Source organism: Hyaloscypha bicolor (assembly GCF_002865645.1).
Source record: "Hyaloscypha bicolor E unplaced genomic scaffold K444scaffold_24, whole genome shotgun sequence".
Lineage (NCBI taxonomy): Eukaryota > Fungi > Ascomycota > Leotiomycetes > Helotiales > Hyaloscyphaceae > Hyaloscypha > Hyaloscypha bicolor.
The window spans coordinates 117,071-144,436 of record NW_020194526.1 but is presented as its reverse complement, the minus strand read 5'-3'; the positions used below and the strand labels follow the sequence as shown (position 1 = coordinate 144,436).

The window sequence follows — 27,366 nt, the reverse complement described above, 5'->3', positions numbered from 1 at the left end:
GAAACCGTAAGGCTTGCTCGATATTGTAATACCGGAATTCAGTAGGGTGCTTTCTAATCTCAAGAGGCTTATTCACTTATTGTGCACAACACATTTTGAAACATATTCTTTCAATACAGGGGTTGTCCGGCCACTTTTCTATGCTATTTCTGGGATTTACTTGCCTACAATCCCCAACAGGCTCTGGAACTGCTACAAGATCCGAAAATTCCATACATAGAGGGAATATGGGGTGTGGCGATGACTCAGAGCCTGGCGCAACTTGTTTTGTAGATTGGAGATGAAGATGGAATTGGAAGCAATAGTGGGCAACGAGATTCGAAAGGTCGAGAGTGGTATATTCGAAGTTTCCCCGGTGAGCAGTGGAGAAGGTGAAAGAGGAGAAAGAGAAAGGGATCCTGGCCCGAAGCATGTATGTAGCATTGGGCCGGAGAGCCTGGACGTAAGCTATTGGTGGACAAAGCTAGCTTTTGGGAATAAAGAAGGAGGAATTGTCTACTTGCAAAGAATAACAAGTAGGAGCCACAAGTGTTTGGTGAAGCCGTTAAGAGAAATGTTGAAAGCGAACGTTTTCAATCGCTCGCTGCTATACCAGCACGATTACCCCTAACTTAAGCGAGGCTGAATTCGATCTTTTCTCGCACAAACAAATACTTTACTTCCCTTCGACAGCTAATTTCACAATCAACACCACATCCAACTCCATGTGCCCATGGACTCCTGCATCTCGAAGCGTCTCACAACGTCTTGTTATCATGGATGATCCGTCGTACCAACAACAGCTTCAGCAAGCAACGTCCTCTTCCGAAGTCAACAATGCCACCGGCCGTAGTATTTCAGAAGTGAACGGTCCTCAACAGAGTCACACTCCCGACCTACCGGTTGCGAAATCAATCAACACAATCAATCCCAAAGAGAACTCTTCTTCCAGCGCCCGCCTCGACGAGAAAGGTACCAACGAGGCCCTCTATTTACAAGTTGCTACGTCAAAGAATGTCATCGATTCCGAAGACAATACGACCTCCAAAATCACCGAATGCTCAGACTCTGCCCAGAATGTCATCGAAAAGAATAGTACCACTAGTACGCAAGATATGAAGCCGTCTTCCACAGTGGCATTGGACGGAAAAGAAACCTCTGGACAATGCAACACTCTGGTCGCCGTGGGCCAAGACCGCAAATTCGTCATCTTCCCAAAGTTTCCCATTGAAAGTAGGCATTCTCCGAGTTATTCCTTCTCGTTCCAGATCAATTCGGGAGCTGTGAAACATGTTCCTCCACCCAAACGATGTCAACTGCTCTTGGATCAAACTTAATCCTCTCAAATCCATTTCAAAGAAGTAATGCTAACTCGAAATCTTCCGCCAGTCCGCCTCAAAGTATGGAACTGCACCTTTGTCAAACGCCATGTCGAGCTCGACCTCTACCCATACTACCGAGCCACCTTGGGAGTGGGAGTGGCACGGAAAAGAATGGATAAGCCGCCGGAGCCTTATGTCCCAGTCACTCTTGCCGTCAACCGGGAGAGCCGGGAAGAAACGCTCAGATCATACTACGCCATATACATACCATCAAGCTGCCTTGACCATGTCACTCGGGAGTATATGGATGAATCGCAATTGAGAAAGTACAGCCCGGGATGGGTGAACCCCTCACTGGATTCGGTTTTCGTCAGAGAGCCGCCAGCTGTTACCGAGCGTCTGCGGTATTCGAAATGGTTCAACCACATCAAGGAATGCATTCCAACCGAGGCATTCAGTAAGATTCGGCAGCTCGAAGTTAGACATGTGTGGTGGGATCCAACCAATAAATTCCGCACAAAGCAGCTCGGCGCGCTGATCTCGCACTTCCCTGGTCTCAAGACGGTACTATTGACTGGTGATGGAATAGTGGATTTTGTGCCAACCGACGAAGAACTCGAAGGAATACGAGGGGACTTGGAGCATGGTCTGGAGACACACAAGGATATATTCGTGGGAGGTGTTGCCCCAGTGATCAAGGCCAGGCAGCATGAGGATCTGTACACTGGGGAGCAGGCGTTCGATTGAGGGTCTTGTTTCCGGATACAGTTATCAGGCTGGCACTGATAACGACTGCAGCGGATAGCAGTGTCTTGTTATTTCCAAATATGCCTAAATAAAACAAGTCGCTATTCTCAAAGCTCTCGAATTTGGGAGTGGTTGAGGAATGACTATCACGTGACGCGTTCCCTCTGGATGCAATGACGTAGTCGGTCTAGAACCAACCATGACAACCATACCTCAAAAGGACCACTTCCTTCTGAAAATTGATATAATTTTCCTTTCTTCCTTCTATTGATTTGGTTCTTCAAACGACCTTTAAGTCTCGTCAAGAAGAACTCCATTTTCTTTGCCGGTCGATCCTTCTCGCTCCAATCCCAGCTTCCACCAAACAACGATCATCCCAAACCCACCAACCGGGATAAGGCGAGGTCATCCTTGCCTCGCTCCCCCCGCCAATGAAGTCCACGCGGCTTGAACGGACTGTCAAAGATCCAATAATCTTCGCAACTCTCACTCTCCTCCTCGCAATCTTTTACCAATGGCCTCGACGATGGCTCATATCTGGCCAACCACTGCTCCAATTCTTCATTCTCGCCGGAGATGTTCGTGATTATCGAGTCTTACCTTCATTTCACCTATGGCCTCTCTTCACCACCTTGCACCTGATATACGCAATATGTTCGACATCATGGCTCCTCTACTATGTATTCGCGGCCATTTGCTATCCGGCGTGTTTTCTTGTTTGCCTTTTTCAATTCGTCGCCGTCGGAGATTTTGCGAGGAAAAATTCGAGGAGACTGCTGAAACAACTGCACTTCATCGATGATAAGATTGCTTTCTTCGACATCCCCGCGTTGGAAATCGATACCGAGGTTGATGGCTTGATGGTTTTGAGAGGCATCACTTTCTCGCTCAGTAGCCTCAGTTTCGTGGTTCATGGCGTAGAGGTCGGCATCAAGTTGAGCGATGATATGGAACTCGCGATCCAGAGTGAAATGGTGAAGGTTAAGTTGTTCAGGGGGGTTGAGATTGGCGATTGCTTTGCGAATTTGAAGGGTGGGCAGTATGAGATGACATTTGGGCAGTTGGAGGGTAGCACAAAAGACGCTGATGGGGACGCGGTCTTTGCTGAAGGTACGGCGTTGTTGAAAGCTGCGTCGAGAGAGGGGGATACGAGGAGTTCGTCTTCGGTAGAAGTAGAAAAGGTCAAGATGATGGATCAGATGACGGACGGGAGTCCACCTGAGGATGTTGTGGCGAAGGAGGGCTTGAAGGGAATGAAGAAGCTGTCTCCAGATAACGAAGAGGCAAATGGCCGATACCAGAAGATGGTCAAGGTCATTGAGGAAACGAACTGTATCTACGAAGTTCGGCAATACGTCAAGAAGATCACGAAGAAGGTTCCAGGTGAAGAGAGGGGTTTCGACTCGACAGACGACAACGCGGTCAGAGCAGCAATCTGCTCCCAGCTGCACAGTAAACCTTCAGTTCCCCACCCGCCCCAACGATCCATCAAAGTTACGACTTTACAAAACCTCGCACCACCATATATCCGCGGCTTCATGCACCGGCTCCCAATGCTCCTCCGCCTCCTTCTCAATCCACTCAATTATTTCCACCCCGTGAAAATCTCCTCCATCACAGCCACAGCCTCAGGTCGATGGATTGACAGCATGCTTGTTGAGAAGGTCTTCCTAGACTACGCAGATCAAGACCACGAAATCGCCAATCTCAAAAAGAGAATTTCCTCTTGGCTCTCATATGCGAACTTCGCTGTTGGGCTTTCTGGAATTACAGGGATCGCATCGGTTCCCTTCATACCCACATACGATATTCGCTGCCAACTCGTCTTCGACGACGTGATGTCTTACCGCGCGTTGCCTGCTCAGCTGGACTTAAAACAAGTCATCCGCCTCGGCGGCGCAGACGCCACTTTCATCGTCCCCAGCTTCTTACTTCCGCACCACGAACACCTCCTGCCTCCAGTTCCATCGAAAGACCATAAGAGCGACCTCGAAAAGCAAGTAGACGAAGCAGACGGCAAGCCCAAAATAATACAAGCCGAACACGAACTCAAACAAGCAAAGAAAGACGAAACGAACGTCAAGCTCTCAGTGCACGCCCGGCTCCCCGCCTGCTTCGACCAAGAGCTCCTCGATTTCATCGCCGCACTCGTGAAAGCGACGAAAGTCGTAGAGATGGAGAAGGTGAAAGAGAGAGAAGAGAGCGATATGGAGGAGCAGGAGGTGAATGGGATTGTGCGGTTTGGGAAGAAGGTTAAGGGGGGCCTGAAGGATGGCGTTAAGAGAACGGTTGTGGGTGGGGTGGTCAATGATAGGTGGATTGCGAAGATGGTCGGGAAGGTGACGAGGAAGTTGGAGACGGCAAGGGGGGAGGTGGGGTACAGTGGAGAATTGCCGGTGCCGCTTGGGGCGTATAGGACGGAGGGGTGGGTGGAGAGGGAGGGCGAGAAACTGCTTCCGTAGGAGGTTGTGAGATGGTATGATGGAACCTTTGTGGAGAGTTGTGTCAGCGATTGGAAGGAATTCGTTGTACACAAGCCGCCAGTAAATGCTATGTACAGTACAAACTGTTGATAGTTCAACATATATCTCTTTGAAAGTGAAATCTCTAGCTCGAGTCAACGCAATCCGCAAGAATCAACAGTCCCACCTTCGGCACAGTCGGCATCTGGCCATTCTTCTTGCATCTCGCCACCCCCACAGTTCACCGTGGGATAGTTCCTCAGATTCGTAACCAGATTCTCAGAACGCAGCTTCATCGAAGCATCCGACGTCTTCTCAGCATGGGCCGCCGCCCGCGTCTTGCCTTTATGCGGAGGATACTCAATATTAAACACCGGCAGCGGGGTCGGCAGGGCCCAGTAGGGGACATAGACATCACACTCGCCATACTGGATGCACTATTCGTTGACACCAGGGCTTCATCGAAAATATTTTCATTCATTATAGGCAATACATTAATATGTACTCATCAATCGCTCACACGGCAAACACAAACTCCCAACTCCATCCATCTATATATTCATACCTTCGTATTCATCCTTCAACGCCCAGGTTCATTCCCCATCAAAAACTCAGGGACCTCACCCCCAGTAATCTCCTGACTAAACACCTTCGTCCCCTCCTTCACAATCGGACTCTGCGAGTCCTTCAACGTAGCCTCCCTCATCTGCGCATTACTTATCCCTCCCTCCCCTTCAAGATTAATCCTGCTCTCCCCTGCCTCAGGAATATGGCCTAGCGCCTGCCCTGCTCCATTATACGCCGTATTCGTCATCCAGTCAGGCTTCTCGTTTCGTACAGGACCGCCGGTTAGGACGGGCGGATCGCTGCGTCGGCGGAAAGAGACCATTCGCGTCATTCCTACGCCGAGTTCGTGGAGGGCTTTTGTGAAGGACGAGCCTGATGAGCGTCGCGGGGTGGCCTTCACGCCGTCTTTGCCGGCATCGAGCTCTGTTGGGTTGGAGGAGTTGGAGGCTTGGCTGACTTGGCTTTGATCGGACGAGTTGCTCCATTGGCGGCTATGGCTTGGCCTTCTTGTCATTGCAGACGGTGTAGAATCTGCCGAGCCGCGATTGCGCGCGGATTGAGGGGGGAGGTCGAAATACCCTGTGTTGGGGTTGTGTTGCAAGGGAGGGGTGGGCAGTTCGATGGAACCATGTCGTGTTGAGCTTGAGTATCTTGATTCGGATGTGGTCGACACGGGCTTGTAGCCTTTTGGGTAGTGGGTGTAGGGTGGTGTGCGGGGTGAAAATGGAGAGTTAAATACTGGGGGCGAATTGGTTTCCATCTCGTGGATTTGGGTGGTGCTGTTTGCAAATTGGGACGGCCGACGGATGCTGCCTCCTGCTTCTGAGGGTGTCATCATAAGAGGGTCGACGGACAGAGCGTCGACGTCTATCGGTCGTTGACCGGAACGGCGTGATCGATGGCCACTGGATGAGGTGCCAGAATTTGCCTTTTGAGTGGCTTCTATGGCTTTGCTGAGACGGTGGAGGATAAGGAAAGTGGCTACGAGAAGAGCGAGTAGAATGAAGATTGCACCACCGATGATACCCCCGATTTCTGGTTTTGTGAGTCCACTGCTCGATCCACCAGAGGCAGCCGATTTTGGGACAGCTGAGTCTAGCGGTGTCACCTGGGAAATGATTCCATCAGTTGGGGGAGTGTCTGTTGGCAGTTCAGGATTCGTCGCCGTAGTAATCGTGGTCGTTATAGTGTAAGGATTTGCGTTGGCATCCGTTGTTGTCACCGTTTCGGTGACAGTGAAGGTTACGCTGGAAGTTGCATAGCAACTATTGTACCAGCAACTACGCCCCGATTTGCAACATCCATAGCCAAAGGAAGCCGCGCATAAGTATGAGTTGGCTCCACAAGTTTGACTGTACGATACTCCAGGGGAGGGCGTACAATTACCCACTCCGCAGATATAACTCGTTGGGCAACAGCCGCCTGTATATTCGTCAGCAGGGTGCCGGTCTTGTGAGGGTGGATTATACTAACCTCCTTCTTCAACACCACAGCCATAATATCCAGCCTGTCCACAAGCCGATGCAGTGGTAGCAGAGCTCGGATAACAACTACTCAAGCCGCACACCCGGTCCGTGGGACAACATCCGCCACCCAGTGATTGTGGGCATAATGATTGGTCCGTTGCACATATCGTACCGTCTCGTTTTCGACCTTGAATGCCTTCATGTATCAAGTCCCAGTGATTCGATCCCAGCTTTCGTTTGACCAATGGAGGGCCTTCTGTGATCTTCGGATATGCCACTATTACTACAGAGTGTGGTGTTGCGACGACTCCCAGTATTCTTTGTCCATCCTCCGCTCTCCTTGCTGAAGGGACTCTGCGGGCTCCTGCATTCTCGTTCTCCATCCCCTGTTCCATCGATGTTCCACATCTATGCGCATCGGCAGGTATCGATCTCCATGGTCCTCGAATGTACTCTGCTACCAGTCGAACTGTGCAGCTCCAGCATCGTCCAGATCCCCACATGTCGATTTCGGTCTCGAAGTGCTCGGATTATGGGTAGATAGCGCCGCCACTTCCAACCACCATGCGCAACTCCCCAACCACTACCGACAATTGATGTCGAGATCTGAAAGTGATATTTCCATGAATGATTCGAAGTTTGCGTCGTGAAGGTGCGGTCAGAACAGACGCGGCGCCTCAGCGGGAGATCTCAGATATGGGCGCTTTTGCCCAGGCTGTCAGGTCAGCGCGTGGGGGCTGGACTCTGACTGCGCCGAACGTTAACAGTGCCACTCGCGGGCATATATTGCGATAATAAACCCGAGCTGGAGGATGCGCAGGAGTAAGTTCACGATCTGACGAAAGACAGGAAGAGTGAGGTTGTCAATAGATCGACAGAAAACCCTACCTGATCGATGGCGGACTCCGAGAGCTGTGATCTTCCCGCAGCCAACCCAGCGGCCACTCCACCTGGATCCGACTCTCGGGACGGGGGATCAGCCTCTCCAATCGCCATTTTGGGGGCGATCACAAGTGCAAGTCTGGGTGCTGCGTCTCTCATTGGGGGGATCGTGGTGAGAGTGCAGAGGGAAAGCCTCTCGGACCAGTGTTCGGATTGTTGTACCCAATTGGAATGGTCCCTGGTGGCCACGATTGGAGGCTGTGAAGGTGGGATGTTGGTTCGTGGAGGGTGGGAAGCAGCAAAGATTCAAGACCTCTCCGTGTGAGTGGCTGGGGAGACGCCTTGGTGGTGGGTGACAGCTGCATGCTGTCGTGTTTCCGGCCACACTCCAAGCCATGCAACCAGGGACATTTGTAGGGCTGGGCGGGTTGTTCCAGGTTCTGGCCGTGACTGTGGGCGCCGCAAGGAAGGATAAATGAAAGAATTCAAATACCTGTGCCTCCCAGAGCGTCACCTCACACCGAGGGGCGGCCTCGCTTGAGAAAAGGGGGTGTGAAGGTGCAAAAGGTGGTAAGAAAGGAAGGAGGAGCGACAGGAGCCGGGAAAGCAAGGCCATCACGTGAAATCATCCGAGAGATTGCCGTTCTCCACCAGAGAGCACGGGAGTCTACCCAAATGAGCTGATTGCGACAAACTAGTCGTAAAGGGGGTGGGCACATCGGATTGAACTCCTGTATATGCAGCTATGTTGGAGACGGGTGTTGCTACAGTGAAAGCACGTGCACACCCCGGTCTACTAAACTTTTAGTTGTGACTTTTGATCACCTTACATGAGTCCAACCCGATGCGTCTGCCCCCTTTACAACGTACGAATGTCACGATCTCAAGCTGGGCAAACATCCGTCTTTTGCTCTGCCTCGGCGTGCCGACAGACAAACCTTTCCTGCCACCACGCGGGGGAACCGGGGAACCTCGCCGTTTAAGAACCAACTCCGACTCTGTCAGGTCTCCAAACTCCGCACCAGCCGCGTGCCCAGCAGCCCCCTACTCGGGGGAGTCTTCAAGCGCCTTCGAGGTTGATAAAAGGACAAGAGAAGCAGTTTGGGTCAAGACAAAAGACAAAGGCTTTAATTAAACACAAAAACTTTAAACACCAGTGATTGCTGAGGGAACAAAGGCAGTTGATCTTGTTGCATGGTTCCCCAGATCACGTGCACCTCGTATTTTGGGTTTGGGCAGCATGCAGCTTTTCATCATACCCCGCATAATCGACAGGCTCTTTCTCCACGAACCACAGCCGTCCATTCGCCCTACTCGCCTCCTGTGCATAATCGCCGCAGCAAACACCTTCATATCAATGCATGGTTGATCTTCAAGTATTGGAGAACAGCCTGAGGTGAACACTGATCCGCCGTCGAGTTCAGAATGATCATGCGCTGATCTCTCTGCTGGCATCATGCTCATCTACACGAGAACCGCCGCTCCAAAGCCACCAAAGAGAAGATCAAGAGCTGGTAAGCATTTGTCAATCTTCTGTTGAGAACCAGCTGACCAGGGATGGGACGAAAGGATGTATACACTGGTGAGCATCATTTCCTGACCTTGATATACGAAAGCTAACTCGGTTCTCTCCCAGCAAAGAAAAGGTATGCGCGAATGCAGATATAATGCGCCGCCCTTACTAATAGAGCGCAGAAGAAGAAATGCAACGAACAACGTCCCCAATGCGATCGATGTGCGGAACGAAGTCTGAAATGCGAATATGAACCCGTCAAACCACGAAAACGAAGACGGACATCTTTCGCAGGTTCTGCTCTCTCTCACGAGACCGAATCCTCTGCATTTTACAACGACCGATGGCCAGGAAGATTCTTCGAACGGGATCGGGATGACAACGAGGGTACACATAAATGGGGGAAGGGTTCGCGATTCCAATACCCCGAGTCCGACGCGTCGATAGAATGGGAGGCACCGTATGGAAACGGCAGTGATGTGGAGGAAATTATACGGACAGAGCCACTGGACCCAAGCCCCTCCTCTGCTCCTATTCGTTCTCGCAGCCAATACCCAGATCTTGCAATGATCGCGCCTTCCCCAGTTGCATCCCCACTCTTGGAATTCTGCTCGCCGGTTTTCCAGGAGTTTACGGAGAGGAGAAATCGAAGAGCACTGGTGGATCATTTCTGCAATGTTTTGTCACACCTGATCGTCTTTAAGGAAGACACGGGAAACCCCTTCAGGCAGTTGGTGTTACCGCTGTCGCATGCCAGCTCGCCAGTCATGAACGCGATATTTGCCCTGTCGAGTGCTCATCTTGAGTACAGAGGAATTGAGAACGAGGAGAAATCACTCGATTTTCATAATCGAGCATTGCAGGGACTTGCTCAGCTCATAGAACAAAATCAACACGCGAACCGGGAAGAGGTACTGGGAGCTATCATGTTGCTCGTGTACTACGAAGTGGTAAGTTTTGGAAACTCAAGCCCTACACATTCACTAATGTGTGACAGCTTGTCCAAAGAGGGAACTCAAACATCGTCAACGGGCATCTCAAAGGTGCCATGACAATCATGAGGTCCGGGCCTCAAATTGCAACGCCAACTACTCTATTCTTAGAGCGCGTAAGTCATGCCCAAGTATTCTTCACATCTCAATCTGACATCTGCAGGCATTCCGATTCTACGATGTGATAGCAGCCCTCTCAATGGGCACGTCCCCCAACACAAACACACAACCAACTTCGGCACCATTCCCAGTCCCTCCATCATCTAATGGTAATATACCAGACTCTCCACTCAACGCAGTCGACACTCTCCTCGGATTCTCCACCGACCTTTGGCCGATAATCCACCGCCTATCACACCTTCTCTCCTTCAAAACCCAACTCGAAGCCGCGGTAGCAGCAGGTCGCACAAATGAAGCCACGGTCCTACGCACAGAGCTGGAGAACAGCTCAATAGCGATCGAACTCGCGCTCACTAATTGGCAGCCTGCTCTGTCCTCGATGCCACCTAGCCTAGAATCAGACGAAAATAAGGCAATTTCAGATTTGCAGCACGAAGATACAAGGATCCAAAGCATCCTCAACAACGCCGAAGCATACCGCCACTCCGCATTTGTCTACCTCTACCGCACCATCCGCACCCTCCCCCGCTCGCACAACCTGGTGCAAAAGCACGTCCGCCTCTCGCTGCAAGCATGTTCGAACGTCGTAAATCTGGCTGAGAAATGTCAGGATGGACCGATGTCAGCCCTTTTATGGCCATTATTTGTAGCAACATGTGAAGCGATAAATGAAGAGGAGAGGCAGTTGGCAATGGAAGGATTTGGTGGGATCGAGAGAAGGCAGGGGATGACGAATATCACCAGGGCCTGGGAGGTCGTGAGAGAGGTTTGGAGGAGGGTTGATGAGTTGGAGGATGGGGAGGGAGAGGTGGACTGGAGGCAGATTTCTGAGGAGAGAGGGATTAGTATTGTGTTTGGGTAGGTTGAGGTTTATATTGTGCATAGATGCATGCGGAGTACACACTCTCGTCAATTACTATGCGGCTCTGTCGAGTGAGGCTTTAATTTTGTGAATCTTGAATGCAGTCCCAGCTTCATACATCTCCAGTGATAAGCCGCTCGTCTTCGTGCCTTCCAATATCAAATTTCATAGAAACTAGGTTTTCTTTCTTTCACCAGACAACCTTCCTTTCTTATTATTTATTCATTTATTCATTATTTCGAACAACGAAACCCATTTAGGCATGGAAACAATGCAAAGCGTCGTTGCTAGCACTTTCCTTTGGGCTCTGTCTTGACCATTATTATAATGAGAAGTTTTCTATTTGATCGACCCCTGTGCTACTATCGCTCAGGTCTCAACGCAATTTCTCAGTCATCGCGTTGGTGGTCGAGCAAAAGCGATGAGCAAACCACCGATACCAGAAGAGTTGGATACAGCGAAACCGAATGAGTTGGTTGTATAAGTCGATGGGGGAAAGGAAGGAGATCGAAGCAATCAAGCGACTAATCAATACCGCAGGATGACGAGTTAGCTAAGGTGGAAGGGCAAACATTGACAATATCACTAGTACCAGCGAGCCATCAAACTTCAACACAACCTAATGCGTTATATAAGGAGCAAAAGAAAAACACCGCCAAGCAGGCAGCGCTCGCAGACGGCCCTCTGCCCACAGATCTACCAAAATCATGGTGGGGGATGAGAAATCACGAATTGCAGATTCGCAGAAGGCGGATGGAGACGAAACGAGAGATTTCCTTCGGGAGATTCTGGTGGAGCTAAAAGGTGTTGCGGCCTTGTTGAAAAGACGCGGCGATGAAGAGGCAGGGAATGAAGGAGAAGCTGGAGAAGGAGAGAGCGTGAAATGTGACGTGAAGGTAAGCTTCTGTTGCTGATGAATCTGGCAATTTCTAACAACGTTTATGTAGGGTAAGGGGCCAGCTCAAAATCTATCTGAGGTCCCCTCAGACAAGCTTGATCAATCTTCTAAAAGTGCAGAGCTGATCCAAGATCAATTGAAGCGTCCATTCGACCAAGCTGTGAAAGTGAGGACGCTACTCTTACTCCCTTCATTCATGTTTCAAGAACTATGGATGATGCCAATGCCAAAAGGCCCAGAACAAGCACGGCTCTATGTCAAAGAACTGCGTACGGCGATTGACTCCAAGTCTTCAATAGCCAGAAACATGACTATCGTGGATCATTTTGATGACGAGACTAGGCAGATGTACTTTGTTAATCCTTGTAATGACGAGGCTAGTCAGATGATATTAGATCCGGATGAGACGCCAAAAGATCTGGATGACATAGCCGTGGTCGAGTCCCCATCCTCGACAGGAATTCCAGAAGAAAGATACCAGACATTAGGCAATTAGCGGCAGCTCATGTAAATGTCCCTACTCCAAGACTTAATTGCGTCACACCTAACCGTACGCAGATCGTTGAGCAGATTCGAGCATATTTCCGCCCACTTGTGCACCCACCCAATATAGCTATGTATAAATTTGAGAGAATAATACAAAATTACCGAGAACGGAAGATCGCTCCTCCCCGGACACCGCAAACTATTATGGGCGGACTCGCCTGGATTTTCGCCCTCCTTCCCCTCTTTCCGCGACCGATATCTATCGAACTCGCATTCTACGATCTCATCACAACAAAGAACAGTGAACTTGATAACTTGAAAACCGATTACTGGAAAGCGGGAAAAATCTACAGCGATGTGGTCCTACCCACAGAAGAAAGTAATGCACGATACCGGATGCTGTGCCAACGAGCTTACTCAGTATGGCAGTGGCACTTCATTACAGATATGGTACTGACGTTCACAGATCTCCTTCATTGCGTCCTCTGAAAGCGAGAGAGATTCTTTGAGAAATCACTCAAGCGATCCACAGATATATTGGACTATTCTTGAGCTTGCACCATTAGACTTCCTCAATTGGCGTGAAGCCCTATCCCCAATGACCATCGAGAAATCTGATGGCCTAACAAGTCTAATTAGGTATTCGCTCGAAGCACTAGCACTTGTTGTGAAAGGTTATGAGCGTATTCTCTCCTACTTCGATGAGATCATCGTCGAAAAGGACGTTTTCCTAGATCCCGAGGCTCATGATAGTCTTCTCACCGACGACGAGCCTTTCTCAAGATCCAAACGATACTTTTGGGCAATCACGACACTCAAGGAAATAAACCATACTGTCATTGACAATATCCAGGAGATCGAGAACTTGCTGGGTGTCAGAAGCCCGATGGATAGCGCGACAGAGTCTTCGGCGGGTGAACCTCGAATGGATTGGAGAGAGAGCAGAATCGACTTAACGAGTATCGGAGGCAAATGAGAGTAATTCGAGACAGGTTGAAAATGATCTCTGCAAACCTCAGCAGAAAACTTGGGGAAGTAACAGAACTTCGAAACGGAGTAAGTAATGCACGCAAGAGCTCAAAGTAAGATTTACATTCCAGCTAATGAATGGCAAAGCTGTTCAATGCCAGCAGTGTGATAGAAAGTCGAGCAGCTACCAGATTGGGCCAAAACGTAATGTTGTTAACTTTTATCAGCATAGCTTTCTTACCCTTCTCTTTCTGCATGGCACGTGTAGGTCCAATTCTTGTCTTCAGTATTGACCAATCGTCGCTAGCCTGTTTGGAGCATCAACAACACCGTCTACTGCACCAATTATCGCATTTATTACATATCTGGTAGCTTTTAACATGAACAACATCGTTGAAATCGTGCTTCAAAATTACCATGCCCTTGCGACTCGAACTGTCTCTCAGATGAAAGTCGATAAGGACGAAACGTGGGCCACTCGTGGTAAAGAATTCGATGGGATTTCGAATACAAAAAAGGTGGCCAGCAGACTGAGCGGCTGGCGCATTCTGCAATATATGTTGTTGCAGGGGCCAACTCTTCTTACCTCGATCGTGAAGACGTTTATCGCTTGTCTTACAACGAGATTGAAGACTTGGCTTACTTGTCTGGCTGCTTCCAAGAGCGAGAACAGCCGTCAGCCTCAAGACCCCGAAATAGGATTGCAACAAATGCCAACCTCCTCGACAGCTCCCGGTGAATCCCAAATACATCCTTCTTCGGTGAGAGTCGCTGTCAACAATCCAGCGACTACCAGTTCGAACTCCGCAACCACTGGTCTTGCAAAACTCAATGCTACTGACCAGAAGTCACTGACGGATCTTCTGTAGCTGGGCTATCGTCATAGATTCGTTAAGAATGGATTCACTATTGGTCTGCCTATTCTGGCTGTGTGGTTATGAGGTCATTCAAGAGAGATGAGAACCACCGCCATCCCGGCCGGGACGATCTGCTGTGCTTTCGGTACAAAATATCAAGAATTAGGTTCAGCAAATGAATCCAGAGAATTTCTCATAGAAGGGAAGGGTGTCACTTAACCTCTTCTCTCAGCTTTGAGTTGAAGTTGGACGTGATTGGTGTGCTAGCTGTCCACAAGGAGTCAGTTGTACCTCAAATAAAGTCAGGGACAGTGGCTGTTCACCAAGATGCAACAAGCTGTATTTTCTTGGTTTCTGTCAACAATGCCCCCCTCTTCACTTTGTCCACCTCAAGGACTCCAAGGTCGATGCCTTAGATTAAGTGATTTAGTTGTATTATTGCTTGTTCAAAGCTTCAGCCAATTCTTAAGCGTGACTGAGCAATATGACGAGGCTTGCGCACTAGTATTGAATCGTGGCTTTGTCAAAATACGTGTCACTCAAGTTTTCAGCTTTGCATCTTGGGCGGTGCAGCTTTTCGAGTCCAAGTGTGCGCAACTGCTACGTTGATTGAAATGGATTAACCCAATAGCACTAGGGCAGAATGACTCCATGACGCAAATAAGAGTGTTCGAGACAATTATAACCTTGGCTCATTCAGGAGCAGGGATCATCAACGATGCAGATGACTTTTTGCAGATTTGGGATTGTGATGTAGCTGTTGGCACATCCTTTTCAAGTTCTCGGTGCGTTTCAAGTCTCTCGGTCCCGAACTGAGCGGATCAACTCCCGATCCTGCTTTGAGGATCCATGTCAAGTCATCCTTGCGCCCCACTGGTTACGCGTTAAGTTTATTTTGTGCAAGAATCAGTCTGAACTTCAATCCCGCCGCGGGGACTAGGGGTTTTTTTGAGTGGGGCAAAGTTGAAAAGAATAAAACAACTTCCACCTCAACTGGACTACTCGCTTTGTCGGGCAGTCTTGGCAAATACCTTTGCTTGGTATGTCTCGAAGCAAAGCAAGATGAGTAAAAGTCTCTTGGCAGATTTATTAGACGAAGTTTGAACTACCGGCTCAAGGGTAGGTGGGTGGTTCCCACTTTTATTCACCGGCTTTACATATATCTCTAAGTCAGCCGAGAAAGCAAAGAAAAAGAGCAGCATGTTCGCTTTCTAATCCTTCACTCTACCAACCTCCATTCTTGTTCATACCTGAGAACAGACGGCAGGAAGAAAAATGCGTATGTCTATCTTCGCCCTTTTGGGCATTACATTAGGATGGTCCTTTGCTATGATCCAAAAAGAAGAGGCTTTGGAGCTAGAAAGCGATTTTCCCACGACGCCACTACTACGTACCCATTCAGCTCGAGGTCTGCCTGCGCCAGGAAAGAAGGGTGTTATGCTGATGAACAGAATCGGCCCCTCGACTTCAACGCTCTATCTGTCCAACGCTGATGGTAGCAATGAACGCCAGTTGTTGAACAACTCAGTGTACGAATACCACGCATCTTTCTCCCCTGATGGGAAATGGATAACTTTCACCAGTGAGCGAAGCGGGGACGGCAATTCAGATATTTACCGCTCTCGTGTGGACGGTTCAGGACTGGAGAAGCTGCTGGCAACGTCATCATTTGAGGATGGCGCGGTGATGTCCCCTGACGGGACCAAGGTTGCGTATGTATCAACGGCGAATGACTACACGACCAACATCTGGGTGATGGATCTGGATATGGGCGGTCAACGCTGCCTAACCAATACTGCCACTGTCAAAGGCATCCCCTGGAGCCCGAATGGTTACTTCCATCCGAGATGGTCACCCGACGGAAACTGGATTGTCTTCTCGTCGGATCGCAACACAGCTTGGACCGGCCACGGCAATGGAACTGGATGGGAGCATACCCAGGAGCTGTCTATCTATGTGATTCGTCCTGATGGAACTGGCTTTCGGCAGCTTGCGACAAAGTCCGGCTACTGTCTTGGCTCTCCCAATTGGTCGCCGGATGGCAAGCGTGTTGTCTATTATGAGATGACTCGTGAGGATACATGGAATGCACACAGGCCAGAGGATCTCAATATCACGACTTCGCAAATTGTTTCCGTTGACTTTGCCACCGGACATGACCGTGTCGAGGAAACCTCTGACTCGAGATTGAAAATGTTCCCGCAATATGTGACGAATGATACCATCGGGTATCTCGTGAAAGGTCCCATTGGGGATCTTGGTCTGAATTACACTTCTGGTCTTACCTCGGTGCTAGGCAGTATGCACTCACCAGCTTGGTCACCAGACGGCAAGACCGTAGTCTATGAGAAGGTAGGAACCGCGACACGCCCGATGGAGAAGCCGCTCTACAGTTGGGATGCTGATTGGGATTATCGCTTTACCGACGTATTCCCAGATCTTTCGTTGCAAGGTAAACTGGCTCTTACTCAAAAGCAACTCGGAAACTCCTCAATCGTGACGATGAATCCCGATGGATCAAACTTGAAGGTCGTGTTTGATGTTTTCAGCACCAACCAAGTGAACGCCTCGCTGGTCCTTCAGGGCTTGGCCGGAGCATTCCAACCTGCCTGGTCTCCTGACGGACAATGGGTCGCATTCGGCTTGGGATCGTGGTTCCAGGAGAGGGCGGTGTACACAGCTTGGATTTACCAAGCCACCGCAAACGGCTCGTACTACGAACAGCTCACCAACGGCTCAGTGAACTCAGGCTTTCCTAGCTACTCCCACGATGGAACGTCTCTCGTCTACCGTGTTTGGGGCGCCGAATTTGGTCTACGTGTCATGAACCTCACCGACAAGAGCGTCCAGGTCCTTACCACTGAGCGTGACAACTTACCATCCTTCTCGCCTGACGGAACTCAAATCGTCTTTACCCGCAAAATGAACGCCACCAACTTCGACGTGTGTACCATTCGCCCAGATGGCACAGACTTGAAGGTGCTTACCACGAGTGGGGCCAATGATGCTCATGCGGTTTGGACTGCGGATGGCAGGATTCTGTGGTCGAGCGGGATGTACGGATTCCGCACCGAGGCTGCTACTTATGATGATACCTTCCAGCCGTATGGCCAGATCTTTGTTATGAATGCTGATGGGTCTGATAAGAAGATTCTTACGGATAGTATGTGGGAGGATTCGATGCCGTTGTACCTTCCTAATGCAGTGCTCAATTGAGGTGCTTCCGTCTGACGGAATTTACTGAAAGAGCAGCCGCATTAAGCTCATAGTTTTACCCTCTGTATTGTTAGATTTTAGCAAGTCTGTTATTTCCATATTCCTTCTATTCCTTCTTTGTCCCTGAAATGCAAAGTGGTCTCAGGGGGCTCGCTTGCTATACGCTGATACCCGGTTGATTGAATTGGCCTGGAGGAGAGGTAGGGTCCAGAGGACTGGATTTCTAAGAAACTACGTTTGGCAAGGTTCCTTAAATAATCGTTCAAGCCTAGCGTTTCGCTTACTCGAGCTCCCGCTTAAATGCACGCCCCGCTTAAATGCACGGCCGAATTGCATAGAAAATCGCGAAAACTTATACTTTTAATACCTTTATAACTTTTATATTAATTAATAAAAAAACTTACTTCTTGAAATATAATGTATAAAAATAGTAAGAGCGATATAATATAATCCTAAAAATCATAATATCGTAAATATAAGTACTTTATTTTAAAGATTTATAAAAGACATAATTTTTTTCTTGAAAAAATATTTTTAAAAATTAATTTATATAAGAATAAAATATCTAAAAATATAACTTTAATTTTTTTTAGTTTTATATATTAATATATATAATTATTTATAAAACATTTATATTTTACATATTATTAAGTAATTAAAATATTAATTTTTGTAATTTTTAAAAAATTATAAAAAAATTATTAATAATAATAGTTTTAAATAAAGGCTATTAATTAAACTTGAATAAAATAGCTTATATTACTTATATAACGTTTAAAAAACGTAAAAATATTTTTATTTAATTTTCAATCTTTTATATATTAAAATATTATAGTTTTTTTTAATAATTTTTAAATTAAATAAATTAAATAAGTATTTATTAAAAAAATTTAATAATATAAGTTTCTTATAAGGCAAGAACTATATTTAAAAGTTAATATTTATTTTATTTTTAATTAATATATAAGAATTTAAATAAATATAATTATTAATAAAAACCTAAATAAAAAATTTAAATTATATATATAATAAGTATTTTTAATACTTTTAAGTTCTTAAACTCCTTTTATAATTATAGTAAGGAAATTAAATTAAAAGATTTCCTTTAAAATTAATTATTCTAAATTATATTAAAAAATAAATAATAAATCTTAAATTTTGAAAATTTTGAAACTTTAAAATTATATTTCTTCTTTTAAAAGGCATTTAAAGATTTTATTTAAGCTATAAATTTTAATATAAATTATGTTAAAAATAATTATATAAAGATTTTATAAGATTTATAATTATTATAAAAGTTATTAATTCTTTTAATAAATTACTTATTTCTCAAAAAAGTGTAAATATTATTAATAGAATTATAAAATTATTATAAAATTAATATAAAATACAAAAATAGAGTACCTAGTAATTCTATAATAGCTTACTTTCTATAAATATGATTTGTGGTTATTTTATAATTAAATATTTTAGTTTTCTAGTTAGGCGTGCATTTAAGCGGGCCGTGCATTTAAGCGGGAGCTCGAGTAGGGCCACGCTAACCCCTCACAACGCGAGCCCCTGAACGGGATCACATGACGCAAATGTGCAATGCGCCCGAAATCCTAACTGGACATAAGAAATTGTTCTCTTTTCATGCAAGGCGCTTTCTCCTAGGTACATGTGCAAGAAAGTGTATGTTTATAACATACTTATTTTGAAATTCTAGTATCAACTCTCTCCAAATGGAGCCTGAAATGCCATTTCTCTTGTACATTTGGGAGCGGGAATTGGCATGAAGTCACCTTGCACGCGCCATCAAACCAATACATAAGGCGTCCTAGTTGAGTAGAGCAATCGTGACTAGATCTGAAGGTGATTGGCAATGATGAACCGCAATTCATTTGCTTTGATGTAAGTTCCAGAGCCTCAGAGTCATTGAAGGAGAGATCTCATGTCGATTCCTCTCCCACAAACGTTCATTATAGGAACTTGAAACTCTGTTATCATGTTCAACCGTAATTCTTTATTCGCAATTGAAGATGCTGTAGCAAACCCATAGTCTCAAACAAAGACAAGGCAGAAGGCAGAGCTGCAAATGGCCTCGATTATGTTGTTGTGCCTTTGACACAACGACAGATCGCACCTTGCACATAATATGAAATCTACTTCTTCTTTTGAGGTTGGACTTCATATATCTGGCGCTACGATGCCCTTTATCTCAGTGATCGTTGGTGGTCTTAACACCTCAGAAAACTTCTCAAGTTCCTTAGGGAGCTTGGAAATTGGACTAGTCGACCTGACAATGCTACAAAATTCCTGAACTGACCCCCCAAACTCCGGATCCAGTGATAGAAGAAAATTACCGCCCGCTTCGAAGGCCGTCCTCAATTGCTTGTAGCAAACGATACATCTCACAATCTTGTTAATGGTAGCGACCCGATTGATTGACCCGGGACTCTTTTTCAGCTCCCTTTTGGTCTCCGCTAGGCGGGCTGTGAATTCCTGAGTGATATTTTGTACGGGGAAAGCGGTAATCTTAGCTGTATCTAAGAACGGATTTTCGCTGTCACGTTGACTATTGACCCATTGGAGGACGTCATTTGGCAATCCCACACTGTCAAGGGACACGCCAAGCTTTTGACAAAGCTTAACGCAGTGGAGAACATGGGGCCTTATTTTTGACTCCATATCGGCCCCCTCGAACTCCAGCCGGCGGTGTAGTTGGAAGACTTGCTTTGCGATTCTGGTTCTGTCGCTATTACTAATACATAGCAAGGCATAATCCAGAATCAGAGGGTGGATATCGAGACTCTTAGATCGAGGGCTGGCGCGCAGGTAAACAGATATACTCCGTAACTTTGATAGCCATTCTGAAATGAGGTCATAGCCAGACTCGAGAATCGAGACGTCTGGCAGCCCTTGTGCAGAATTCTTCAGCCACTGCTTTGGCAACTTGAAAAAATCATCAATGCAGTCGTGGTCCGACTGCAAGTATGGGAGCAATTGAAACAGCTTCAAGGCTTGGCCGCCCTTGTCGTGATTCTGAAGTCGCTCCAAGGAGGAATCAAACGCCTCCCATAGCGATGACCCGTCAGTTTTGAATTGGAGAAAAGCCTTCCTGCGCTCGAAATCTTTGCAAGTAAACATCTCCAAAAATTCCTTGCTGGGATTGTCGAAGGTTGCAAGGCGGTTTAGGATGAAACGGATGATGACACGAGCTGCCATTGGATGACCATGCACCAGGGGAGCAAGAGATTCGAGATCTCTCTGACGAAACAGCGTGGCGTCCTGCTGCCCCAGCAGATTGCGTCGGTTCTCAAGTATTGAAATGACGTCGTTGTCGCCCAGTCTCTCTAGTCGGAACTTGAGGATGTCTTCATCATCTTCTCCCAAGTCTGAATCTCTGGTCGAAATGACAATGTGCCATACCGGCCATTCACGGATGGTCTGCATAGCAGACTCTCCAAATGCCTCAAGATCGTCAATGATGAGTAACGAGTCCTTGTTGCAGGGATCACCTATCCATGTGTAGAAGGCGTCAGCGCGTTCAGAAGGCGAGACGCGTCTCCAACTTTCCCTATGCTCAGCCGTACGCACAATATCGATACCTATTTGTGTCGATATATCCACAATGGCATCGGAGACAGTTTTGAAAACACCTGGTTTCAGGTAAAACACGTTCCTCTTAGACTTTTCTGACATGATAAATTGTAGCAGAAGTTCAGTTTTCCTGGTTGATCACGTAATGTCAGATAGGAAACGCAGCAGTATACATCTGGGAGAACGGGGCGGCATACCCAATACCTGCAATTCCTTTAATGGCAGTCAATCTTGGAAGACCAGTCAAGGAAGCAGCTATTGACTTGAACTTCTCCAGTTCTTCACCCCGTCCGAAGAAGGGTCTACGCTGGAGTTGTTGCTGCTGGGCTGCAGGGAACCCGCTGCCCACATACCAATACTTGCCTTCCTCTCTCGGATACGCGTGAGCAAGGAAACGTGGGTGGCCGAACAGCTGAGATGACAGTCAGATTCGATCATTAAATTACATAAACCTAGGAAGAATGTAGGCTCATACAGGACTTCCACGAGCCGGGTTTGACGCGTTTCGGTTAGTAATTTCCTCCAATATATCGCTTAAGCCCTTACTGACCGACACAAACGGGCCAGTCGCTCCGCTATCAAACTTGGCGATGGTCCTATGGTCAGTACCCTCGAGCATTGGGGCTGGTTCCTCTGTCAGAGAGGCTGAATTTTGTGATACAATCTTTGGAGCAGAATCAGCGGATGCTCACGTCTTGGCAATGCCAATTATCAACTCACGCGCTTCTTTTGTAGGAGGTTTATGGAAGTCATCTCGCCCTCGGCGAAGCACCGAAATGGCGGACAAGGCTTCAGTTTGAAGTACTTCAACCGATCCCAAAGGGCATCGTTGTTGAATGACTTCAGCACGTCCACCCACTCTCGTCGGACCCCCCCGATAGCCTCCGCTGCGGCGAGCATTGCCTTTGGCCAATCAGCTCTTTTAGATCCAAGATGTGGCGTAGCGAGGAATAACAGCCCACATTTGGCGAGTTCGATGTTGGTGTAGCTGGCCATGATGGGTAATAGTTCCATGGCCTGTGCTGTTTTGTTAGCCTCTGATCGGTTGCAGCACACTCTTTGGTCAGGTAAACCCGACCTTTCTTGTGATGAGACCGCCGAGAGAGTGGCACACAAACAGCAATGGGCGATTTCTTGCCTGGTAAACATCGATCAGCAAGCTTCTATCCCCAAAGAACCGCGCGGTCGCTCACCTCGTCCGAATTTCTCACCTCATTGACGCCTCTCAGCAAGGACTGTGCACAGCTCTCCATCGTCACAAGTGTGGTGCTATCTGTCAAGTCAGAATCATAACCAAAGGTCATGATCCGGCTGTTGAGAAAGTGCTTCGGCGACGGCAAGAAATCTCTTGGCCACATGCTACCCCCATTTGAGACTGTCCAGGTATCAAAAGCATTTCCCCCGAGTCCGTGGACAAAGCAAATACTGGGACAGTAAGTGATTCTGTCCTCAGAAAGTTCTTCGGGTCAAGGGGATGTAACGAACTCCGTTTTCGCCTCGTTCTCATAAAGAACGGTTACTCCTCTAAACACGTGTTCGATGTTCCAGTCTCTCCAGAAGGACGCTTTCCTCTTTCCGAGCCGCTTGAGGGCCTTCATCTTGTCGCTGTGCGACGGGAATGATACGGTGCCGACTAGGTGCTCATGTTGACGGGCAAGCGTCCAACTGCCCTTCCTAGAGACGATGAAGGGAGCGTTGTCGCCTCTGTCGCCAGCCGCTGTGGATGACTCGTGATTGTTCGCGGTCTGTTGGCACAAGCATTCCACGAATTCATGGTAATCAATCTCCGTTGTTTCCTCAGGAATTCCAGTAACCTTGAGAGCCTTTCTGCTGCTAACGGGCATGGTTTCACTAGTAGCTAAGTCGTTTGTCGATCTTTTGGAGTTCAGGAGTCTGGAGCAGCCGCTGGGGCCTGCCGTATTTTCGTGCTTGCTCGATCAATGGGCGCCTGAGTGGCTGAGCCAGTGCGCAAAAAGGCTGCCACGGCTTGATTGGCAAAACGATGTGATATGCGATGCATGGCATCACAATCTTTTCCTGGCCAGGAAATTCTGGTGGCAGTTCGCAAGGGCCGTTCACTGTGTGGGTTTTCCGTGATGCCCTGTGGCGACTCGACTGACCGAGTCGTCCTAGGATCCAGACAACAAATATGAGGAGTTCGCAGTATTATTTGGTTTTTTTGAAGTTTGTTGCCGTGTCGACAGGACTTGGGCCGATCATCCAGTGCTGGAGAGCGCCACGCTTATTATTCTCCTGTCCAGTGATGGGGCAAAAGCGGGCTGTGAGTCAGCCTCTCAGGTCGCACAGCAGGCTTTTCGCTGCAATGGACTGATCCCTGTTCGAACTGGCCACTGAAATGAGCAGTAAGGAGGCATTTTTGGTCACCACATGCAGGCTTGGGTCTTTCTCCTGCATCACTTAACTTCTTGGGCTGAGTGAAGAGACCTCACGATAACATCAAACAACAAATGCGCTCCAGTCCTACTAGTAGCCGGCACCCATGGCCACCGATCAGATGGACGGAAACATCCAGATGTTTTACCGTTTTCTTCTGTATTTTCCGTGTGACAAGTTCCCAGTCGACCTCTTTGTGCGAGCTTGTCGTCCGAAATCCGTTTGGTCACCAACCGGGGAGGTTATCCTAAGAAGCCCCCGTGAAGGGTCGGTTCCCGAATGGCTCATTAATACCTATGATGCCAATGAAGCTTTTTTCCACAGCCACAGCGCGACCGTACTAGGAGACCTTGTTCGCCGTACGCTAGACCGGGGCATCTGGTATCTTGAACGAGACATCACTTCCGATTCCACTCTCCGTCTACTTGAGAAGCCTCAGGCTGAGGACGACCCAACCATGATCCAGGATTGGGTCTCGGTCCTCATCCATGCATTCCCTTCTCAAAACACTGAGATCGTAGGGGAGGAAATGACGTCTCGACTTCTGAACGTTGCGGTAGCGTCAGTTTTGCCGCTACTCGCATCTTTGCCGGACTCACAGCTGGAGGACTTGTTCATGCCTCGAGATCATGAGAGGTAAGCTGTTCATCAAGTCAGCTTAGAGCAGTTCTTCCTAGTCTAACCCCAAGTCCTCAGGAAAATTGCAGTCCTGTTTTCCCTCTTTGATTTGCTTTATCAAACTTTTGGCTTTCTTGGATACGATCGCCTTTCTCTTCCCGCGTCTCTTCCAAAACGACTTTTGGCCATCGCTGGGACAGACATCTCCCATGATTGCAAGGTCTATTGCAACATGCTTGTCGAAATAATGGATATTGTCGCACACTCGAGCCAGTCAACGTTACAGTCCAGCTTCTTATCAAAACTCCCAGATCCACTTGGCGAAAGAAACAACGCGACTATTGGATCAGCGCTGAGTATATTATCATCAACTGAGAACGAACAGGTTGTAGAAAGCTCAAAGATTCTCACTAGTGCCATTGCGAAAGAGGCCTCGCGTTGGCGTCCACTATCGCAAGAATCAGTTTCTACGATAGAATACCTTGCAGCCAACGGCCTGGGAATCATCCCCCCTCTGAGTTCCATTGGGAAGCCCGTATCCAACACCGTTGACACGATAGCTTTGAGCGGACTCCTGCTCGCACGATCGCGGCGTTATGATGACGCGGTGAAGATCCTGGATAAAGCCTTGAAGGCCGTCCAATCACACTATGGCATTACTTCGATGCAATATAGCATCGTTGTGGCTGAGATGGCGAATTGTTACAACATGCTTCGGGATGAGAGTCAGGCCGAGAAATGGGCTAGAACAGCCCTAGATGCGAGGCAATCATCTCCGGAGCTCTTGGATCGACCGGACCAGTTCTATCTTCTGCTTGCCTTGGCTGATTCACTCATAGGGCGAGGCAAGTATCGCGAGGCATTGCCCTTGCTTCAAGATGTGGTAGAAAACCGTCAAGCCTCTGACACTGTTCGCATGATCAGCGTACTGTGTCTAGTGAAAAGCCGTCGGAGGCTTCGTCAAGAAGCAAAGGCGTTTGAGCGAAATAGCCCATTATTGGTCGGCCTCCCTCTATTGAACAGAGTTCCAGCCCAACTTCAAACGGAGTATCTCGAAGAGTTGGCTTGCAACCTCTCGATGCAGTGTGAGTCGACGCTAAAGACGTCCGGAAATACGCAACACATTGTCGAGGCTGTCGAGACTGTCAACAGAATGCTCGACCATCGCCTACCCCCGTCGATTGCCGACACTCCGGGGTTGGTATGGTACAGGCAAGTTCAACACCAGTACCTCAACCATGCCACTCAGAACGGGATGATTGCTCCGACCCATTCAAAATCTGAGCCAAGAAAGGTCTCCATATCAACGCCAGCAAAACCAAACGTCACATTACCAGAGCTGAGACCACCCTACATGGTGTATCCAAGCTCGCCTGAGGCCAAAATGCGATCTCGCGCCATTGATCGCACCCTTGAAGAGGACGCGAGACGGTTGTGGAGGAGGGACTGCACTGTTTTGTTGCTTGGATCCGAGTCCAAGTCTGAACTAATGACGCAAATGAAAATATTATACCAGACAGATTTCTCGGTTGCGGAGCTATTAGACTACCGAGTTGCCATTTTGAGGAATGTCGTCCACAGCGCAAAGGTTGTAGTCGGCGCCATGAAACAATTCGGCATCGTTCCAGCAATTCCGGCCAATCGGAAATACGTTGACTTCATCGCTGAGTACACACTCGATCCCGATCCCGAACTGCCACTGGGCCAAGAATTTGGTGATGCACTGAGCGCTATCTGGTCTGATGCATGCATTGGGTCACTCATGGAACGGCAGGCTGAGTTCTACCTCATGGACTCAGCAATATAGTTCGTGGCGTCTTTTTCCCTGCTTTAAAAATGCTACTTACCAGTTATAGTTTTTTCGAAGGAATACGCCGAATTTCGTCTGCAGACTATCTCCCGAATGAAACGGATTTACTACGGGCGGGGATAAAGACAAGTGGTATATCTGAAACTCGATTCCGAATGGGTAGCCTCTCCATAAAGATGGTTGATGTCAACGGCCAAAGAAGCGAAATGAAAAAGTGGATCCACGCATTCGAGAACGTACCCGTCATTCTCTTTGTCGTGGACATGGATGAGTACGATGAGGTTTCCTTGGAAAAACCGTATCGAAATAAGATGATGGAATCCATAGTCCTATTCGACTCAATTGTCAACTCCCGATGGTTTATGAGATCGTCGGTTTTCTTGCTCCTAAACAAGTTGGACAGCTTCAGGCGGAAGCTACGAATGGCTCCCCTTGCAAACTACTTCCCCGACTACAGTGGAGGTAGCGACGTCAACAAGGCGGAAGAGTTCATTCTGTGGCGCTTCACCAAACTTAATCGAGCTAACCTTACCATATATCCACACCTTATTGAAACCACAGATAAGTTCAACATTCGGCTGGTCTTTAACTCTATTGAAGAGGTATTTATTAAAAGAGATCTAGAAAAAAGGGGGTTTATAGCCTAGCTAGTCGTTAGGGTTATGCCCTGCACCTATATATAGTTGTCACAGCAGTTCTCGCGATAGCTTCCCCTTAATGAGTATTGTCTTTACTCCTCAGCTGTGCCAATTCATTAGCAGTGAAGGGGGCACTGGCAAGTCTCGCATCATCGTGGCCCTTATAGAGCTGTTCGGTCGTATGGGTCAATCCCATCGTCCCCTGGTAACGTCTGGGATAGCAATTACAAATATTAACAAGATCATTGTTCACTCCATACGAAGGCGACGGGCGAAAAAATCCGTCCATTTTTTACTGGTTCCGCAAGCGAATTTACCCCACCAAAGTGACCTCCCCCCCCCACCATAGTAAATTACACCAAAACAAAAGTATTATCCATGAAATTCATTCCCTCCTTTAAACTCTATAATAAGATTATTTATTATAGCCTATTATATAACCAAACCATGTATCCGATCTTATAAGAACTTATTTTATTTAGCTTTTTATATATAATTAGTTTATTCTATTATATAAGGGGTATTTTATTCCTTAGTAATTATAATAGCGCTGGCTAGGGGCCAAAGGGAGATAGCTATCACATGACTGGTTTCACCTAGCTAGCCGGCGTTTCAGTGGTTTTAGTTAGTATTTCCCTTCTTTTATCTCCTTTTCTTCTCTCTTTCCTTCTTCTCCTTAGCTTAGTATTCTCAATACATGGGATTTTCCTGGATCTTTGAGCCTTTATACCATTGCCTTAATCCCGCCGTCACATAATACTAAGCTCACTCGACTCGGCCTATAGAGGCGACATAATACTGCCGGCAAAGGACCCGTGCTTATCCTTGGGGAGCGAAGACAGAATTCCGCTCCTGACGTTCGGTAAGTAATCTTCCCGAACTCAAAGAAGAAATATTGGAAAGTGATCGATTTATTAATGGAAAATCGATATATTGGAGGTTGACAATCTGTAAAATGACTAGATACAGGAGAGTGAAGAGTAAAA

At 47.6% G+C, this 27,366-nt stretch overlaps 11 protein-coding genes across 11 annotated transcripts; 8 read left to right on the top strand and 3 right to left on the bottom strand.

The window, feature by feature from the left end:
• The first annotated feature begins 570 nt into the window (after positions 1-570).
• Positions 571-1,434, top strand: K444DRAFT_303508 (uncharacterized protein). The gene has a single exon (XM_024871744.1). The coding sequence runs from the start codon at positions 705-707 to the stop codon at positions 1,314-1,316; it is 612 nt and encodes a 203-aa protein (XP_024741365.1). The 5' UTR covers positions 571-704; the 3' UTR covers positions 1,317-1,434.
• A 1,045-nt stretch (positions 1,435-2,479) lies between these two features.
• Positions 2,480-4,604, top strand: K444DRAFT_583158 (uncharacterized protein; the record flags this gene model as incomplete). The annotated part of the gene is made up of 1 exon (XM_024877819.1): positions 2,480-4,604. One exon carries the CDS (start codon positions 2,480-2,482, stop codon positions 4,508-4,510), a length of 2,031 nt encoding a protein of 676 aa, XP_024741364.1. The 3' UTR covers positions 4,511-4,604.
• Positions 4,605-5,090: 486 nt separating this feature from the next.
• On the bottom strand, positions 5,091-7,046 carry K444DRAFT_625913 (uncharacterized protein; the record flags this gene model as incomplete). Its single annotated transcript, XM_024882583.1, has 2 exons — positions 5,091-6,499; positions 6,551-7,046. 2 exons carry the CDS (start codon positions 7,044-7,046, stop codon positions 5,091-5,093), a joined length of 1,905 nt encoding a protein of 634 aa, XP_024741363.1.
• Positions 7,047-7,241: 195 nt separating this feature from the next.
• K444DRAFT_303446 (uncharacterized protein) lies at positions 7,242-8,210 on the bottom strand. The gene is made up of 2 exons (XM_024871743.1): positions 7,432-8,210; positions 7,242-7,348 (listed from the first exon to the last, which is right to left on the bottom strand). The coding sequence occupies exon 1, from the start codon at positions 8,039-8,041 to the stop codon at positions 7,520-7,522; it is 522 nt and encodes a 173-aa protein (XP_024741362.1). The 5' UTR covers positions 8,042-8,210; the 3' UTR covers positions 7,242-7,348; positions 7,432-7,519.
• A 430-nt stretch (positions 8,211-8,640) lies between these two features.
• K444DRAFT_609017 (uncharacterized protein) lies at positions 8,641-11,050 on the top strand. The gene is made up of 6 exons (XM_024879496.1): positions 8,641-8,939; positions 8,995-9,007; positions 9,062-9,071; positions 9,121-9,888; positions 9,936-10,046; positions 10,094-11,050. Exons 1-6 carry the CDS (start codon positions 8,882-8,884, stop codon positions 10,910-10,912), a joined length of 1,779 nt encoding a protein of 592 aa, XP_024741361.1. The 5' UTR covers positions 8,641-8,881; the 3' UTR covers positions 10,913-11,050.
• Positions 11,051-11,619: 569 nt separating this feature from the next.
• On the top strand, positions 11,620-12,306 carry K444DRAFT_713665 (uncharacterized protein; the record flags this gene model as incomplete). The annotated part of the gene is made up of 2 exons (XM_024888302.1): positions 11,620-11,808; positions 11,860-12,306. 2 exons carry the CDS (start codon positions 11,620-11,622, stop codon positions 12,304-12,306), a joined length of 636 nt encoding a protein of 211 aa, XP_024741360.1.
• Positions 12,307-12,500: 194 nt separating this feature from the next.
• Positions 12,501-13,272, top strand: K444DRAFT_713664 (uncharacterized protein; the record flags this gene model as incomplete). The annotated part of the gene is made up of 2 exons (XM_024888301.1): positions 12,501-12,716; positions 12,763-13,272. 2 exons carry the CDS (start codon positions 12,501-12,503, stop codon positions 13,270-13,272), a joined length of 726 nt encoding a protein of 241 aa, XP_024741359.1.
• A 309-nt stretch (positions 13,273-13,581) lies between these two features.
• Positions 13,582-14,134, top strand: K444DRAFT_713660 (uncharacterized protein; the record flags this gene model as incomplete). Its single annotated transcript, XM_024888300.1, has 1 exon — positions 13,582-14,134. The coding sequence occupies exon 1, from the start codon at positions 13,646-13,648 to the stop codon at positions 14,132-14,134; it is 489 nt and encodes a 162-aa protein (XP_024741358.1). The 5' UTR covers positions 13,582-13,645.
• A 1,263-nt stretch (positions 14,135-15,397) lies between these two features.
• Positions 15,398-17,338, top strand: K444DRAFT_520986 (tat pathway signal sequence domain-containing protein; the record flags this gene model as incomplete). Its single annotated transcript, XM_024874089.1, has 1 exon — positions 15,398-17,338. One exon carries the CDS (start codon positions 15,398-15,400, stop codon positions 17,336-17,338), a length of 1,941 nt encoding a protein of 646 aa, XP_024741357.1.
• Positions 17,339-19,324: 1,986 nt separating this feature from the next.
• Positions 19,325-23,115, bottom strand: K444DRAFT_555003 (uncharacterized protein). Its single transcript, XM_024876681.1, has 7 exons — positions 22,406-23,115; positions 22,114-22,345; positions 21,999-22,058; positions 21,641-21,937; positions 21,396-21,584; positions 21,118-21,332; positions 19,325-21,050 (listed from the first exon to the last, which is right to left on the bottom strand). Exons 1-7 carry the CDS (start codon positions 22,762-22,764, stop codon positions 19,508-19,510), a joined length of 2,895 nt encoding a protein of 964 aa, XP_024741356.1. The 5' UTR covers positions 22,765-23,115; the 3' UTR covers positions 19,325-19,507.
• Positions 23,116-25,286: 2,171 nt separating this feature from the next.
• On the top strand, positions 25,287-26,389 carry K444DRAFT_520940 (guanine nucleotide-binding protein alpha-3 subunit; the record flags this gene model as incomplete). Its single annotated transcript, XM_024874084.1, has 2 exons — positions 25,287-25,738; positions 25,789-26,389. 2 exons carry the CDS (start codon positions 25,287-25,289, stop codon positions 26,387-26,389), a joined length of 1,053 nt encoding a protein of 350 aa, XP_024741355.1.
• Positions 26,390-27,366: the final 977 nt, after the last annotated feature.

What these genes read in the sequence shown, in the direction of transcription:
- K444DRAFT_303446 (XM_024871743.1), bottom strand. Translation starts at nt 8,041, where the DNA reads ATGGCCTTGCTTTCCCGGCTCCTGTCGCTCCTCCTTCCTTTCTTACCA.
- K444DRAFT_555003 (XM_024876681.1), bottom strand. Translation starts at nt 22,764, where the DNA reads ATGCCCGTTAGCAGCAGAAAGGCTCTCAAGGTTACTGGAATTCCTGAG. An exon ending in GAGAACGAGGCGAAAACGGA is followed by an intron (nt 22,346 to 22,405) that starts GTTCGTTACATC and finishes TTACTGTCCCAG; the next exon opens with TATTTGCTTTGTCCACGGAC. An exon ending in AAAGGAATTGCAGGTATTGG is followed by an intron (nt 21,051 to 21,117) that starts GTATGCCGCCCC and finishes GTGATCAACCAG; the next exon opens with GAAAACTGAACTTCTGCTAC.
- K444DRAFT_303508 (XM_024871744.1), top strand. Translation starts at nt 705, where the DNA reads ATGTGCCCATGGACTCCTGCATCTCGAAGCGTCTCACAACGTCTTGTT.
- K444DRAFT_609017 (XM_024879496.1), top strand. Translation starts at nt 8,882, where the DNA reads ATGCTCATCTACACGAGAACCGCCGCTCCAAAGCCACCAAAGAGAAGA. An exon ending in TGCTCGTGTACTACGAAGTG is followed by an intron (nt 9,889 to 9,935) that starts GTAAGTTTTGGA and finishes AATGTGTGACAG; the next exon opens with CTTGTCCAAAGAGGGAACTC. An exon ending in CTACTCTATTCTTAGAGCGC is followed by an intron (nt 10,047 to 10,093) that starts GTAAGTCATGCC and finishes TGACATCTGCAG; the next exon opens with GCATTCCGATTCTACGATGT.